The sequence below is a fragment of the Cornus florida genome, unplaced genomic scaffold (assembly GCF_030987335.1).
Source record: "Cornus florida cultivar Cherokee Brave unplaced genomic scaffold, ASM3098733v1 CherokeeBrave_3.0.0_Hap2_Chr05, whole genome shotgun sequence".
Taxonomy (NCBI): Eukaryota; Viridiplantae; Streptophyta; class Magnoliopsida; order Cornales; family Cornaceae; genus Cornus; species Cornus florida.
Window position 1 is genome coordinate 117,977,002 of NW_026775575.1, and position 13,061 is coordinate 117,990,062.

Here is a 13,061-nt window from a genome sequence, read left to right on the forward strand (position 1 = left end):
AATCCTCCTAGTATAAGGTGCCGTCTCGTCTGAGCCCTGAGGTGAGACACATTTCTTTCACAAAATTTGAAAGATTAAGTAAATAAATGAAAAAAACAAAGAGAGATGAAAAAGTCATTTGGTTTTCCCATCCCTACTTCAATCAAACTCACTCGTGGAGACCATTAACAACAACATGATAAAAAATTCCGAACCAAATTAATAAATAGCGACGGAGGGAATTTTTTTTTTTTAATTTTGATTCTTAAAATATTGCGAGGAGAAAAAATGTGGGTCTTTTTTGAATTTTAAAAAATTTATTGGGCAAATGAGTCAGAAAATAAGAGATCTTTGTGAATTTTGGATATTTTTCATAGGGTTTTTTTGTGAATTTTTTAGGAGTTCAATTTGTGCAACTTTTATAATTATCAAAATTTGCATATAGAAAATACAAATAAAGAGAAATTTAATCAAATGAGGTGTCTTTTCTAAGTTTGATTCTTAAATATAGGTCTTTTTTAAATTTTGAAATTTTTTTGGGGCAAATAAGTTATAAAATGAGGGATCATTTTGACTTTTGTAAGTTTTTCTTGAGGCCTTTATGAATATTTAATAGTTTAGTGGAGCACTTTTACAATTATCGAAACATATGTGTAAGAAATATAAATAAAAGAAAATTTTGGCCCCACTGTTCCTAATGTCGGTCCGCTGCTCAGACCCGTCGGTTCCATTGATTGGACCTTTTTTAAGTGCCGCAATCATATTAAAAAAAATCTTGGTAAAAAAAAAAAAAAAAATCATATTATGATAGAAAAGTTTTCTCCTGTAAAATTATATGCAATAAAATAAATAAAGGAAAATCATAAATTATCACTCTTATCACTCTTATTTACTAGGCTGTCATATATTTTATTTTTCTTGCTTAGTTACATTTGTGTTGCTTGAGAAATTATAAAAACATGTCTTGTTTCTATCATCAATCAAACAAAATAATGATAACAATAATAATTACACCTTATCATTTTAACTTTCCTTACAATTTATTATTTTATTTAAAATTTTCTTATAAAGCAATAGGAGAAAATAAAGAAAATTTTAAAAATAATTCCTACAAGGCAATGCGAAAAAAAAAGGAAGGAAAAGCTTAAAAATTACTCTAATTAATTTTTAATAATCTATTTTTTATTAACTTTTTATTTTTTATAATGAGAGTCCACTCATCACAACAAGAAATTCTTATTTTATTATTAAATTAAAATAATTTTTTAAGATATAAAAATTTAAATAAATGATTTAATAAATATTTTAATTTACTGATTAGATAAGAGAGCTGCCCATGAAATTACTAATAAAACTCTTCTCAATATTCGGAATAGTATTTAATGCAGAGGTAACTAAAGAAATAAGCAAACACGTCATTTTCTTTCTAGCTTGGCATTTCCTTCACTCCTCGTCATTCCTTCAACCTCCGGACTTGTGTTTTCTCTCTCTCTAGGGCGAGGTTCTTAGATCTCTCCACAATTAGATCGTCCCATTTCTCCGTTCCAATCACTTTGTGTAGAGTTTGTATGTAACACTGAATCGAAAATCACAAGAAGTTGGAGCAGTAGCAAAACCTCAAGAAAAACCTAACGATTTCACTTTCGGTGCAGATAAATGGCGGCAGCGATTGCAATCCATCAGTTGGCTCAGTGCATTACTTGCCATGCTTGGAGTCCCGATCACTCTAGTTAGTACCGCTACTCTTCTAATCGCTATTTTGGTCATACATATTATCATCGCATTAGTCCTTCATTATCACATAACAGTCCCATTATGTAGCTAAATTGTTCTCTTTTTTCCTATTAAATTGATAGAATCTCTGATCATATATAATATACATTATATTTGCTTCAATAGAAAGAAACTTATCCAATTATTGAAATTGAGGTGTTCTGTTTTATTGATAATCATGACGTACTCTATTTTTGGTGGGGGTTGGGGGTGGGGTGGGGAGGAGTTCATACCTATGGTTTTTTTCGGGAGTGCGCCCGAGGGGCTGTGCTGTTGGACTTTTTGGAAGGTCCAAGAAGGATCAGTCAACTGTGATCAGGGGTGCAAGAAATGGAACACCTTTACTGGGGTTATGTAAACCTAAGATGGCACAATACCTATACCTGATCACCTAGTTGGTTTATGTCTCTAGGGCGATCCTTTGTTTTGAGCGATGACTTGTACTGTTTAGCTGGTATGCATTTTCTCTTCCTTTTTATTTTTTTGGTAAAAAACCCTATGGTTACCTGCCAAAAAAAAAAAAAAAAAAAAAAATCCTCTTACTTTCAAGTGTTGAAGCTTTGGTTGAAAATTGTTGGTCTCATTCATTTCTGTTAACAGAGCAATTCAACCATATTGTCCGGAATCAAAATTATATGGCATTGGTAAATGTTAACACTATGACTGGTTTTCATTTTGTTGTAAAAATTTAGCCTTTTGTACATGCATGACATTTATATCGTGTTATTTGTCATTAGGTACTTGTTTAAAAACTTTATTCTTCTTTTAAGAAGGAATTTTAATTTATAGTTGGTTAATTTTTCTTTTACGAGATGTAAGCTTCTTACTTATCATGATGCTATAAATCAAACTAAATCTTGGGGAAATATGTTTGTCTTGGCCCAAAACAGTCATAAGTATTACACTATGACTTGGACATGAGTATAACACCTAACCATAAAGTACAAATACTTAAAAGGGAGGCATTGGTGAACTTAATCATTTATTTTCCCTTACTTTCTTGCCACTTCTTCTCTGTAACCAAATTGATTAAAATTTTGAAGCTCTCTCTCTCTCTCTCCCTCTCTATTTTCTCTTATTTCTTTTCTTAATTAACAAACAAATGTAAAAGACAAGCAGGTTTCTGCAGTTATTCATGTAATATATTTGTAGATATTTTAAAAGCAACCATGATTTGCACTCCAGGGTATGCATTTTCTTGCTCATGCTAAACTGGCTTCTGTATCCCACTTCTCCAACTCTCGGCTTTATGATATTTTGTTGCATATAATTGAGATGAGCTATCAATCTCAGGATATTGCTCTGTTGCTCTACTCATGTAATCATATCACACACTATTTTTTTGCATGAGTTTTCTTTTCTTTCCTTTTTTTTTTTTTTAACAAAAAAAAAAAAATCATTTTAAATGAGTTTTTACTTGTATCACGTTTTTCCTTAGAAATTTAATTTACCCATATTTTTCTTGAGATTTGTAAGACAATGTCCACTTCATTTGCAGTGATAGCATTTTGTCCAAACAATAATGAAGTACATATTTATCAATTATTGGAAGAGAAGTGGGAGAGGATACATATTCTTCAAAAGGTACCTTGTGCTGACTTTATTTGCTTATTGCCATTGTCTCTCATTTGTGGTAGGTTTTCTCATCCTATTATGTACTCATTTACTCCTCTTTAACGAAATTGTTAATTCCTTTAGAATGAAAGGCACCCCCCTCCCCCCTTCTTCCTCCTTCTTTAAAGCCTTTTTTTTTTTTTTCTCTCTCACTATTATGGTTTCATTTGGTGGTCTTCAAGAGTTCTGGCCCTTTTAACTTTTACGAAAAACGCAGCGTACCCAAGAACAAATCAAGAAACATGACAAAAAAGTAATCACACGACACACAAAGATATAGCGTGGTTCGGCAAAACCTACATTCACGGGGGAGATCTGGCGAAAGTTTTCACTATGCGAAAAATATAAGATTATAAGTTTTAACCCTTCACTCTCTTTCTCAACGATTTTCATTCTCTCTAATATCACAATGTAAATCCTAAATGGCTGTATATATCGGGCTACAAGATAGTACTAATTAGGGTCCACGACCCACAAGCAAAAAATAGGTCAAGATCCAACAGGTTGTCGGGTTGTAAACGGGTCGCAACCGGGTCCCGGCACCAAATTTGGGCCACAACATCACATTCTGGTTACTTATCAAAAAAAAAAAAAAAAAAAATCACATTCTGGTTGGAGCCATAAAATTTATCCTTCCTTTCTTTTTCTCAGTGGGGTTTGTGTACGAATGTCTTAAGACTATGTTGTGAGCCATACAATTATTTCTCAAACTATTGGAATTTTTTCATGAATAGGAAAAATAATTTTCTATTCATGAAAAGAATATATCACATTTTTTAGGACCTAATTATTTAGGTTTGGAAGTTATACAATCTTAAATGATTTTAATTCAATTTCAGATGGAAGTAAATTAGTTGAAATTCAACCAATTAAATGATGAATACAAATAAAACAAGCTTTCACGTAAATTCAAGTTTTACAAAGAAAAATCTGCATGAAAAAATTTGCATAGTATAGTTACACTACACATTGATTAAAAAGACCAAAGTTTTCTTTTTAATGTTTGAAGAAAATTTTTATTTTTTCCAATTTGGAGCTGAGATAAAAATTATATAAGACTGACTGCACATCTTCTTTGCTATTAGCAAAGCCTATTTAAAACTTGCTGTAACAGTGAACATCATTAATGGAATGATAACATCGTAACTAAGTGATCTTATAGTACTTATGATTGTAAAACTGCTTAGCTGGAGGTAAGGGCTGACACAGGAATTAACCACAGCATTGTCATGGGTTTATCAGGGTTCAGTGATAAGTGAAGTCTCCCTCACTTAAATTTATATTCCATTTTAAGTGGAACTTATTTTTTTTAAGTGATATCCAAATTGTGTAAATTAGATAATCACTTAATTTATTCAGAATTAATTATCAAACAACAACTTACTCACCCCTTGCAGCAGGAAAACACTTTTTTCAATAATACAACCAAGAATTTTTTGATGGAATAAGCAGCTGGATAGTGACTTTATCATTATCTGCACATTTGTTATCCCTTGAACACTCAACAGAAGGCTAATTGCTTCACTAGAAAAGAAACATATTTTCATACATCTCATTACCTTGACACATTCTTCTCCAGAAACATATCAGAAACTGTATCCCAAATCTTTGTTGTGGTATCTGCAAACTTGATATTGAACTAATTGATGATTACTATTCCACAACCACGTGAATACTGGACATTTGGCAGACTTCCACCTATCATTCTGCTGCTTTTAGATGGAGGCCCATACTATAAAATTTAATTTTTTTTTCTACCACCCATGGCTACTATAATAGCTTGTGTCCATAACAGATCAATAATACCATTCAACTTCACTGTAGTAATCTGCATACACGCGTTGCCCACAGAGAAACGGGGACAATTTTAATTTCACCAGGTACTAGTGTCTGCCATACTCTGTAACAAGTAACTACCAACTTAATACAAGCAAGCTCACAGTACCTGCTCTGCCAAGACTAGCAACTATTCCCAACATAAAATCACAGTAAAGCTACGGGAAAAACAACTTTTTTCAACTCTAAAATGCCATCAAACAGCATGTATATAATCACCATCCTGAAAACAACCATCCACCATGAACATCACAACTAAAACTAAGAACATCAAAAGGTCCCCACTTTAGTTTTAACGACCCCCCACTCCACCACATGGTATGATATTATCCGATTTGGGCCTGAGCCTGCATGGTTTTGTTCTTGGGTTTCACCACAAAAGGACTCGTACTAATTGGAGTATGCAAATCCTGCCCACGCACACTTGCCCACAAGGTCGCTACAATCACCCACCTACGGGGCCCAATGTCCTTGCTGACCACACTTCCGGCTGGGTGAGGCTCCGATACCATTTGTAATGACCCAGTCCACTACATGGTATGATATTGTCCGCTTTTGGACCAAGCCCGTATGTTTTTTATTTTCTTTTTGGGTTTTATCCCAAAAGGCCTCACACCAATTGGAGTGTACAAATCCTACTTATATGACACTTCCCCTTTCCACGCCCAGACGATGTGGGATTGTGCACCCGTAGCTTGCTAGTGCCTCGCATGTGCCCATGCACACCCCCCCACAAGGTTGCCACGTCAGTAATTTAAATTTGGAACATAAAAAGACTGGAAAAGCTTATCAAATAAGATACGCACCATCATATGTATGAAGTAACAAAAACTAACCATGAGAACAATCACCTCAGCAGCAAAATACCTTCCAAATACTTGAGAGCAAACAAGAACTTCAATAATTATTGGAAAATAATACTTGAAATTAGGTTTTGGCATAGAAGTTGAATCTAAATTCCACAACCATGACCAACCAGCACACACCAGAAGACAGATTGCAATTGTGCAGGCTATCACCAATGGTGGCCATACGCCGTAAAGACAGGCTTTGTAGACATCCTTACATTTTTATAGGTCCATCCTTGCAGTCGTGTGACGTAAGCTAGGTTCTGGCAAAGTTGCATCAGAACCCCTTACTTGTGAAAACCAGCACACCAGAGGATAAATTACAATAGTTCAGGCATTTTCCGGTGGCTGTGTACAGTACGGACAGTTTATAAGACGTCCTTACATTCAGTGTCCCATACTGGTTCTGTACGGGCATTGGCAGCATCCTTTGTTAAGTCCTGCTTTTGGCCTTTGAACAAAACTAAGGGAAAAAGTAGAAAGGAAAGAGGACAAGAAGTAAAGAAAGGGAGGAACTACGTCTCCTCTCACTGCTGCAAACCACCCCCAACGGATTGCTTCGTTGAACATGAGGGCATGGGACTTGTACTCCCTTCCTGTCGAAGGCGCCATATACCTTCACCCTTCCCTCTCAGTGGAAGATCCAACGAACACACATTTGGCTGCCTTAATGACCAACTTCCCTTTGGACAGTTCTGGCAGGTGAACATAATAGACACAGCCAAATAGACGCAAGTGAGTGCCCAACATCTGGTACCTTGTTGTGTAGCATATCATATAGTGTCTTGTTGGAAATTGACGAAAGAGTTACTGTTATGCAAAAAATGCTGCAGTCCTAATGCATTCACCTCAAGAAAATTTTAGGAACTCCCCTTGCCTTTAGCATGGCCCAGTCCTGCAAGACTCAACCTGGCATCGATTCTTTCTTTTGGACACCCCATTCTGTAGTGGAGTATGAACACACTTATGATTTCTATCTTCAGGAGCATGAAATCAAACACCCTTGGCACTTATACTCCATCGGGGTTCAGACGACCTCTTGATCTGGAGATTTTACATTTTTTCTAAGCTTTCTATATATTAAATTTAGAAAGAGCTTAGTACTTCTCTCTAAGTAAAGAAAGCCAGATGTATCTACCGCAGTCATCCACTTATAATAGTAAGTACCTTGCACCTGTGAATGACTGCACTTGAGTAGGATCCCCGATCCCTTGGTAACTTAGTTAATGTAGTTGTCTGTGATATGTCCTTAAATCAGCTGTAGATCAAACAAGGTCAAATCACAAGTGGACTCTAATGAATCAATCAATCCAAAGAAAGTCGCACTTTCATTTGGATTCTTATGTTTAATCCGAGAGCATGCAATTGCCAACCGTAAACAGTCACACGAATTGTTCAACCAGTGATGGAGAACAATCAGCTGATCACCATCCCTTGACCGATTAGATGGTAAAATGTTATAATATTAAATAACAAGAGAGAGCTGTGAGAGAGACAAATGATAGAGCTACACCTTTATTGGGTTAGTTCCTATATGTATCGTTACTTAAAATAAATGAAATACAATACTACTCCTACAACATGTATTATTTCTCACCACATAGAATCAAAATGTTCCTGTATATCAATGAGACCTCATAATTGATGCATGTAATGGATGAAATCTCTATGCTAATAATTTTTCTTCTTGCTGTTCTTTATTGTCACAGCATGACCAAATTGTTTCTGGGGTAGATTGGAGCATAAGGTCGAACAGGATAGTTACTGTATCTCATGATCGGAATTCGTGAGTTACTGCTTATTTTGAAATATTTTTATGTTCTTTCCTGGATGTAATAGTTAGATATGCACCCAAAAAAAAAAAAAAAAAAAAAATTGGAGTTAAGTTTGATGATCTTAGTTGTTATCCCCTGCTCTCTCCTGTGAATATTGTATTCATACTTCTCTTTGCCCCTCCCCCCAACCACCCCAATTCTTGCAGTTTTTTTGTATTTCAAGGTATGTTTGAATATACTTTTCTTTCCAGATATGTTTGGAACCAAGAAGCAACAGAATGGGTGCCAACCCTAGTTATCCTTAGGCTAAACCGTGCTGCACTTTGTGTTCAGTGGAGTCCAAAAGGTATTGAAGTACATTTTCTTCTCTTCCGCGGTTTTCATTATTGAAGTACATTCCTGTTTTCATTTTTAGTTTTAGCTATTCTATTTCTTTTTTTAATAAGTAATAATGTATTGAAAAAGCGTTCAAAAGGGTAACACATCTGTCACAAACTACACAAGGCCAAATAGGGCATCTAAACTCTCAAAGAGTCCAAAAAATCAACTATCTCCTTACAATTTCTCCCTAAAACCCAACAAAAAAGAGTGCTAATAATGGAGAACTTCAGCGCACCAATAGGATTTTCCTTTCCATCAAAGGGTCTTATTTCTTTCAAGCCATAAACACCACCAAACGCACAAAGCCTTCCAGAATTCACGGACTTGGCCCCCCACTGTACACACTCTCCAAGCCTCCACCGAGTCTCTCGAGGACCTAGGCATAACCCATTGGAATCCAGGCAGACCCAATAACATGACCCAGCAGTCCCAAGCAACGGGACTATGCAAAAGAAGGTGATCCAATGTTTCCTCATCTCTCTTACACATATAGCAGCAGTTTACCACCACCTGTCTCCTCCTTAGGTTATCCTGAGTCAAAATCTTCCCCAACACATGTCCAAGCAAATAAGGCCTCCTTATGGGGTGCCTTAGACTGCCAAATAGCCTTCCACAGGAAGGTCTTAGGCCCAAAACCTGTCCCCACCCAAGCCTAACTATGGGCTGGCCTGGCCAAACCAACCCAGGATTGTTAAAAGTGTGTAGTGAATAGTTGTTTCTTGCAAAATGTGCATAAAAGTATTGAAGTTGGCTTAAATAAAATATGAAATACAGCTCAGGATTGTTGCTGAAGAATTATATGGTGGGGTTATTTAAAGTTATGCATGACAGTTGCATTGGCTTTTGGACTACGTAAGACGTCCTTTGAGAACAATGTACGCTATTCTTTCTAATTAGAGGTGGTTCTTCCGAGGGTGAGAGTGAGCATTAATTTTAGTGATTAGTTGGCATTCCTATATAGGAGTAGAAATACAGTGAATTTTGTTGATAAGTTAATCAGTTTCTTTCAATTTATGTCTTCTTTTATTTATTTAAATTTTCAATGGATAATGAATTCAGTGGCTGTGTTACATTATAGGATATTCTAACTTCAATTTAAAACTTGTCAAATTTAGGGTAAACTTCTTGAAAACTAGTTATATGCTCTAACTTCGTTGGTGAAATCACATTCGGGAGATTCAATAATTCTAGGATAAAAAATTAACAATATAAGGAAATTATTGTTTTCCATGTTATCTTACATATATTTTTTTTATGGCAAATCCTTTGATTTCTTAGTGATTTTCGGTTGGGTTGACTGCCCAAGTTCTGTTAAACCGTCCAACTTTGAGTTGATTATTAAAATGTTTGACATTCTCTTCCAGGAGAAATGATTAATGGATCATGAATTTTCTAACATTCAGTATAAAATTTAACTAAAATTTTATTTATATATATAAAAAAAGAAATGTTGTCAAAAATCATTGTTTTTGTTTCAAAGAATTTCCATAAATGCAGTGCACTATTTTCCATACTGGATTAGCATGTATGATTCTTTCATGGTTTCCATGCGAATTCTGGCCAACATTAATTTGTCTAGTTTTTCGTTCTTTCTTAATTGTGCAAAAGAATATGCATAGTGCAGCAACAACAACAAAAAGCCTTTTTTTCCAACTACATAGGGTCGGCTACGTGAATTCTATTTTTTCATATGCATAGTACTCATTTTCATAATCGGACTCCTTATGCAGGGGCAGAGCCAGAAATCAAGAGGCAAAAGAAGAAAAAAATTATTGCAAAATAATATGTAGTATAAGAGAGATAAATAGGGGGAGTAGGGGAAGTTTCCCGGTGGGGATGGATGAGGGGTTTACCGAGCCCCTCGGCTCTTGTCACTTATGAAAGGAGGAGAAGGGGGCAAGGGAGAGGGGTATGGGAAGGAGGGGAGAGGGGTATGGGAAGGAGGGGAGAGGCAGTCAACTCAAGTGTTTCCCTATGAAGCTACGAATACTATCACGGAATGTCCGGGGTCTCAATGACCCGGTTAGAAGGAAAGTTGTGAAGTCGGTGATTTGTAAAGGGGGTGGTCATGATGTGTGTCTGCAAGAAACCAAGATTGCTTCAATGACGGACTTGTTTGTGCGAAGCTTGGGGGGGAGATTTGTGGAATGGATTGCATTGGATGCAGTTGGTTATTCGGGCAGAATACTTATTCTGTGGGACAAAATACTTATTATGTGGGACAACCGGTGGGTCTCTTTGATGGACTCTTAGGTTGGGCTTTTCTCTGCTTCATGCGTTCTCTCTTTGTTGGAAGATGGTTTTTGTTAGGTTTTTTCTAGTGTTTATGGTCCTACAGAGTATTGTGAGCGTCATTTGCTTTGGGAGGAACTGGGGGAGGTTCAACGGAGATGGTCACTTCCTTGGTGTATTGGTGGGGACTTCAATGTTGTTCGTTCTCCTTTTGAAAGGTCGACGGGGGGTAGGTGGACGGTCAACATGGAAGCCTTCTCAAAGTTCATTGATGCTTTTCGTTTGTTTGATTTGCCTTTGGTGGGTGGGCACTTTACTTGGTCTAGTGGTCGCTCTCCTCCTACTCTTTCTCGCCTTGACAGATTCCTTGTTTCGAGTGATTGGGAGGAGAAGTTTTCTGATGTTGTTCAGGCCACTTTGGCTTGCCTTGTTTCTGACCATGTTCCGTTGCAGTTGGATTGTGGTGGTTTGTGTAGTAGACGCACCCCTTTCAGATTTGAGAATATGTGGCTTCGGGCTGATGGTTTTCTGGAGCGAGTCCGTTCTTGGTGGTTGGGTTATGGTGTGGTTGGCACCCTTAGTCATTCTCTCGCAGGTAAGCTGCGTCTTTTGAAGAATGATCTTAAAGTCTGGAACAAAGAGGTTTTCAGTAATCTGGTTTGGAGGAAGGGTCAGGGTATTTTGGCGGATTCCTTAAAGCTTAGGAGGGTGGAGTGTCAGGCGGAGTTTGCTGAGATTGCTGTCATGGAGGAGATTTCGTGGAGGCAAAAGTCTAGAGCTTTGTGGCTCAAGAAAGGAGACAATAACACGCAGTTTTTTCATAAACTTGCCAATGCTCATAGAAGGGGCAATCCCATTGGGAGGATTCGGGTGGATGGGGAGGTGTTTTGTAAGGAGGAGGAGATTTGTAAAGGTTTTGCTGAGTATTTCTCGACGTTGTTCATTGAACCTTCTGGTTGGAGACCTTTACTTGCAGGGTTGCATTTTGACTCTATTTCGAGTGAGTTCTCTGTTTTGGAGGAGCCATTTTCTGAAGAGGAAGTTTTGTCCGCTTTGAAGAGCTGTAATGGGGATAAAGCCCCAAGTCCAGATGATTTTACAATGAGATTCCTTTTGGAGTGCTGGGAGGTGGTCCGAGAAGAGGTGATGGGTTCTTTTCACGCCTTTCATGCTTAGGGCTCTTTTGAGAAGAGGTGATGGGGCGCTGGATGTTAGGGATTTTCGCCTTATTAGCTTGGTGGGTTGCTTTTACAAGTTGATTGCAAAAGTTTTGGCATCTAGGTTGAGGAAGGTTATGGATGGTGTCATTTCTGACTTTTAGAATGCCTTTGTGGGAGGTTGCCAGATTTTGGATTCAGTTCTTATTGTTAGTGAATGTGTGGACTCCAAATTGAGCAGTGGGGTTCCGGGTGTTTTGTGTAAGCTGGATATTGAGAAGGCGTACGACCATGTGAGTTGGAACTTCCTCCTGTACTTATTGGAGAGGATGGGGTTTGGTGAGCGATGGAGGAGATGGATCCATTTTTGTATCTCTAGTGCTCGTTTCTCTGTCCTTGTGAATGGTGCTCCGTTGGGGTTTTTGGCTAGTTTGAGGGGCTTGAGACAAGAGGATCTGCTTTCCCCTTTCCTGTTCCTCTTTGTGATGGAGGCTCTTAGTAGACTACTGAAGAGGGCTGTTGAATTGGGATTTTTGAGAGGATTTCGGGTGGGTAGAGATGTTGCTCGTCAGTTGGAAATTTCTCATTTGATGTTTGCGGATGATACTTTAGTTCTTTGTGATGCAGATGCGTCCCAACTGAGATACTTGAGATGCGTTTTGGTTTGGTTCCAAGTTGTTTCTAGGCTTAAGGTGAATGTAGGAAAGTGTGTTCTGGTTTCGGTTGGGGAGGTTCCTCAGATCGAGATGTTTGCTCAGGTTCTTGGATGTCGCACTGGCTCTTTCCCCATTTCTTACTTAGGGTTGCCTCTGGGAGCCCCTCCGAGATGTGTGGGGTGCTGGGACCCGGTTGTGGATAGATTTGAGAAGAGACTGGCGGGTTGGAAGAAGCAGTATCTCTCTAAGGGGGGAGGGTCACTCTGATCAAGAGCACCCTTTTTAGCCTCCCTACTTATTTCATCAAGAGCACCCTTTCGTTGGGAGTAGGTGTGCTGTCCGATTCGATGTGGAGGTTTAGGGATTAGGAGGTTATTGCCTTTCAATAAGGCTCTCATCGGGAAATGGCTTAGGAGGTTTGGGGTTGAGAGGCATTGGCTTTGGAGGAGAGTTATCGCGAGCAAATTTGGGGAAAACATCGGAGGGTGGAGTTCTCTTGAGGTGCATGGTCCTAGGGGGGTGGGGGTTTGGACCTTTATTCGGAAGGGGTGGGATGATTTTTGCAAACATGTTCGCTTTCGGATTAGGGATGGAAGGAGGATTAGATTTTGGGAGAATGTTTGGTGTGGGGAGCTTTCTCTTGCTCTCTCTTTCCCAAGGCTCTTTAGGATTGCTTCTCATAGATAGGCCATGGTGGCTGACTGTTATCATCTTGATAACGGGAGACTGACTTGGGATGTTCAGTTTAGGAGACACTTTCAGGACTGGGAGATTGAGGACGTTTCTCGTTTGTTGGAGGTTTTGTATTGC

At 38.0% G+C, this 13,061-nt stretch overlaps 1 protein-coding gene across 3 annotated transcripts in view; it reads left to right on the plus strand.

The window, feature by feature from the left end:
- The first annotated feature begins 1,384 nt into the window (after nucleotides 1-1,384).
- The window catches only part of LOC132308991 (actin-related protein 2/3 complex subunit 1A-like), a 38,775-nt gene continuing 27,098 nt past the window's right edge, over nucleotides 1,385-13,061 (plus strand). The window contains exons 1-5 of one of the 3 annotated variants that reach the window (XM_059807327.1): nucleotides 1,385-1,545; nucleotides 1,632-1,708; nucleotides 3,251-3,336; nucleotides 7,760-7,836; nucleotides 8,077-8,171. In XM_059807327.1, the coding sequence (XP_059663310.1) occupies nucleotides 1,636-1,708; nucleotides 3,251-3,336; nucleotides 7,760-7,836; nucleotides 8,077-8,171 (331 nt within the window). In that variant the 5' untranslated portion in view covers nucleotides 1,385-1,545; nucleotides 1,632-1,635. Of the gene's footprint in view, nucleotides 1,546-1,631; nucleotides 1,709-2,004; nucleotides 2,207-3,250; nucleotides 3,337-7,759; nucleotides 7,837-8,076; nucleotides 8,172-13,061 lie in introns of those variants that run through there. The other 2 variants (XM_059807325.1, XM_059807326.1) reach the window with 2 other exon arrangements.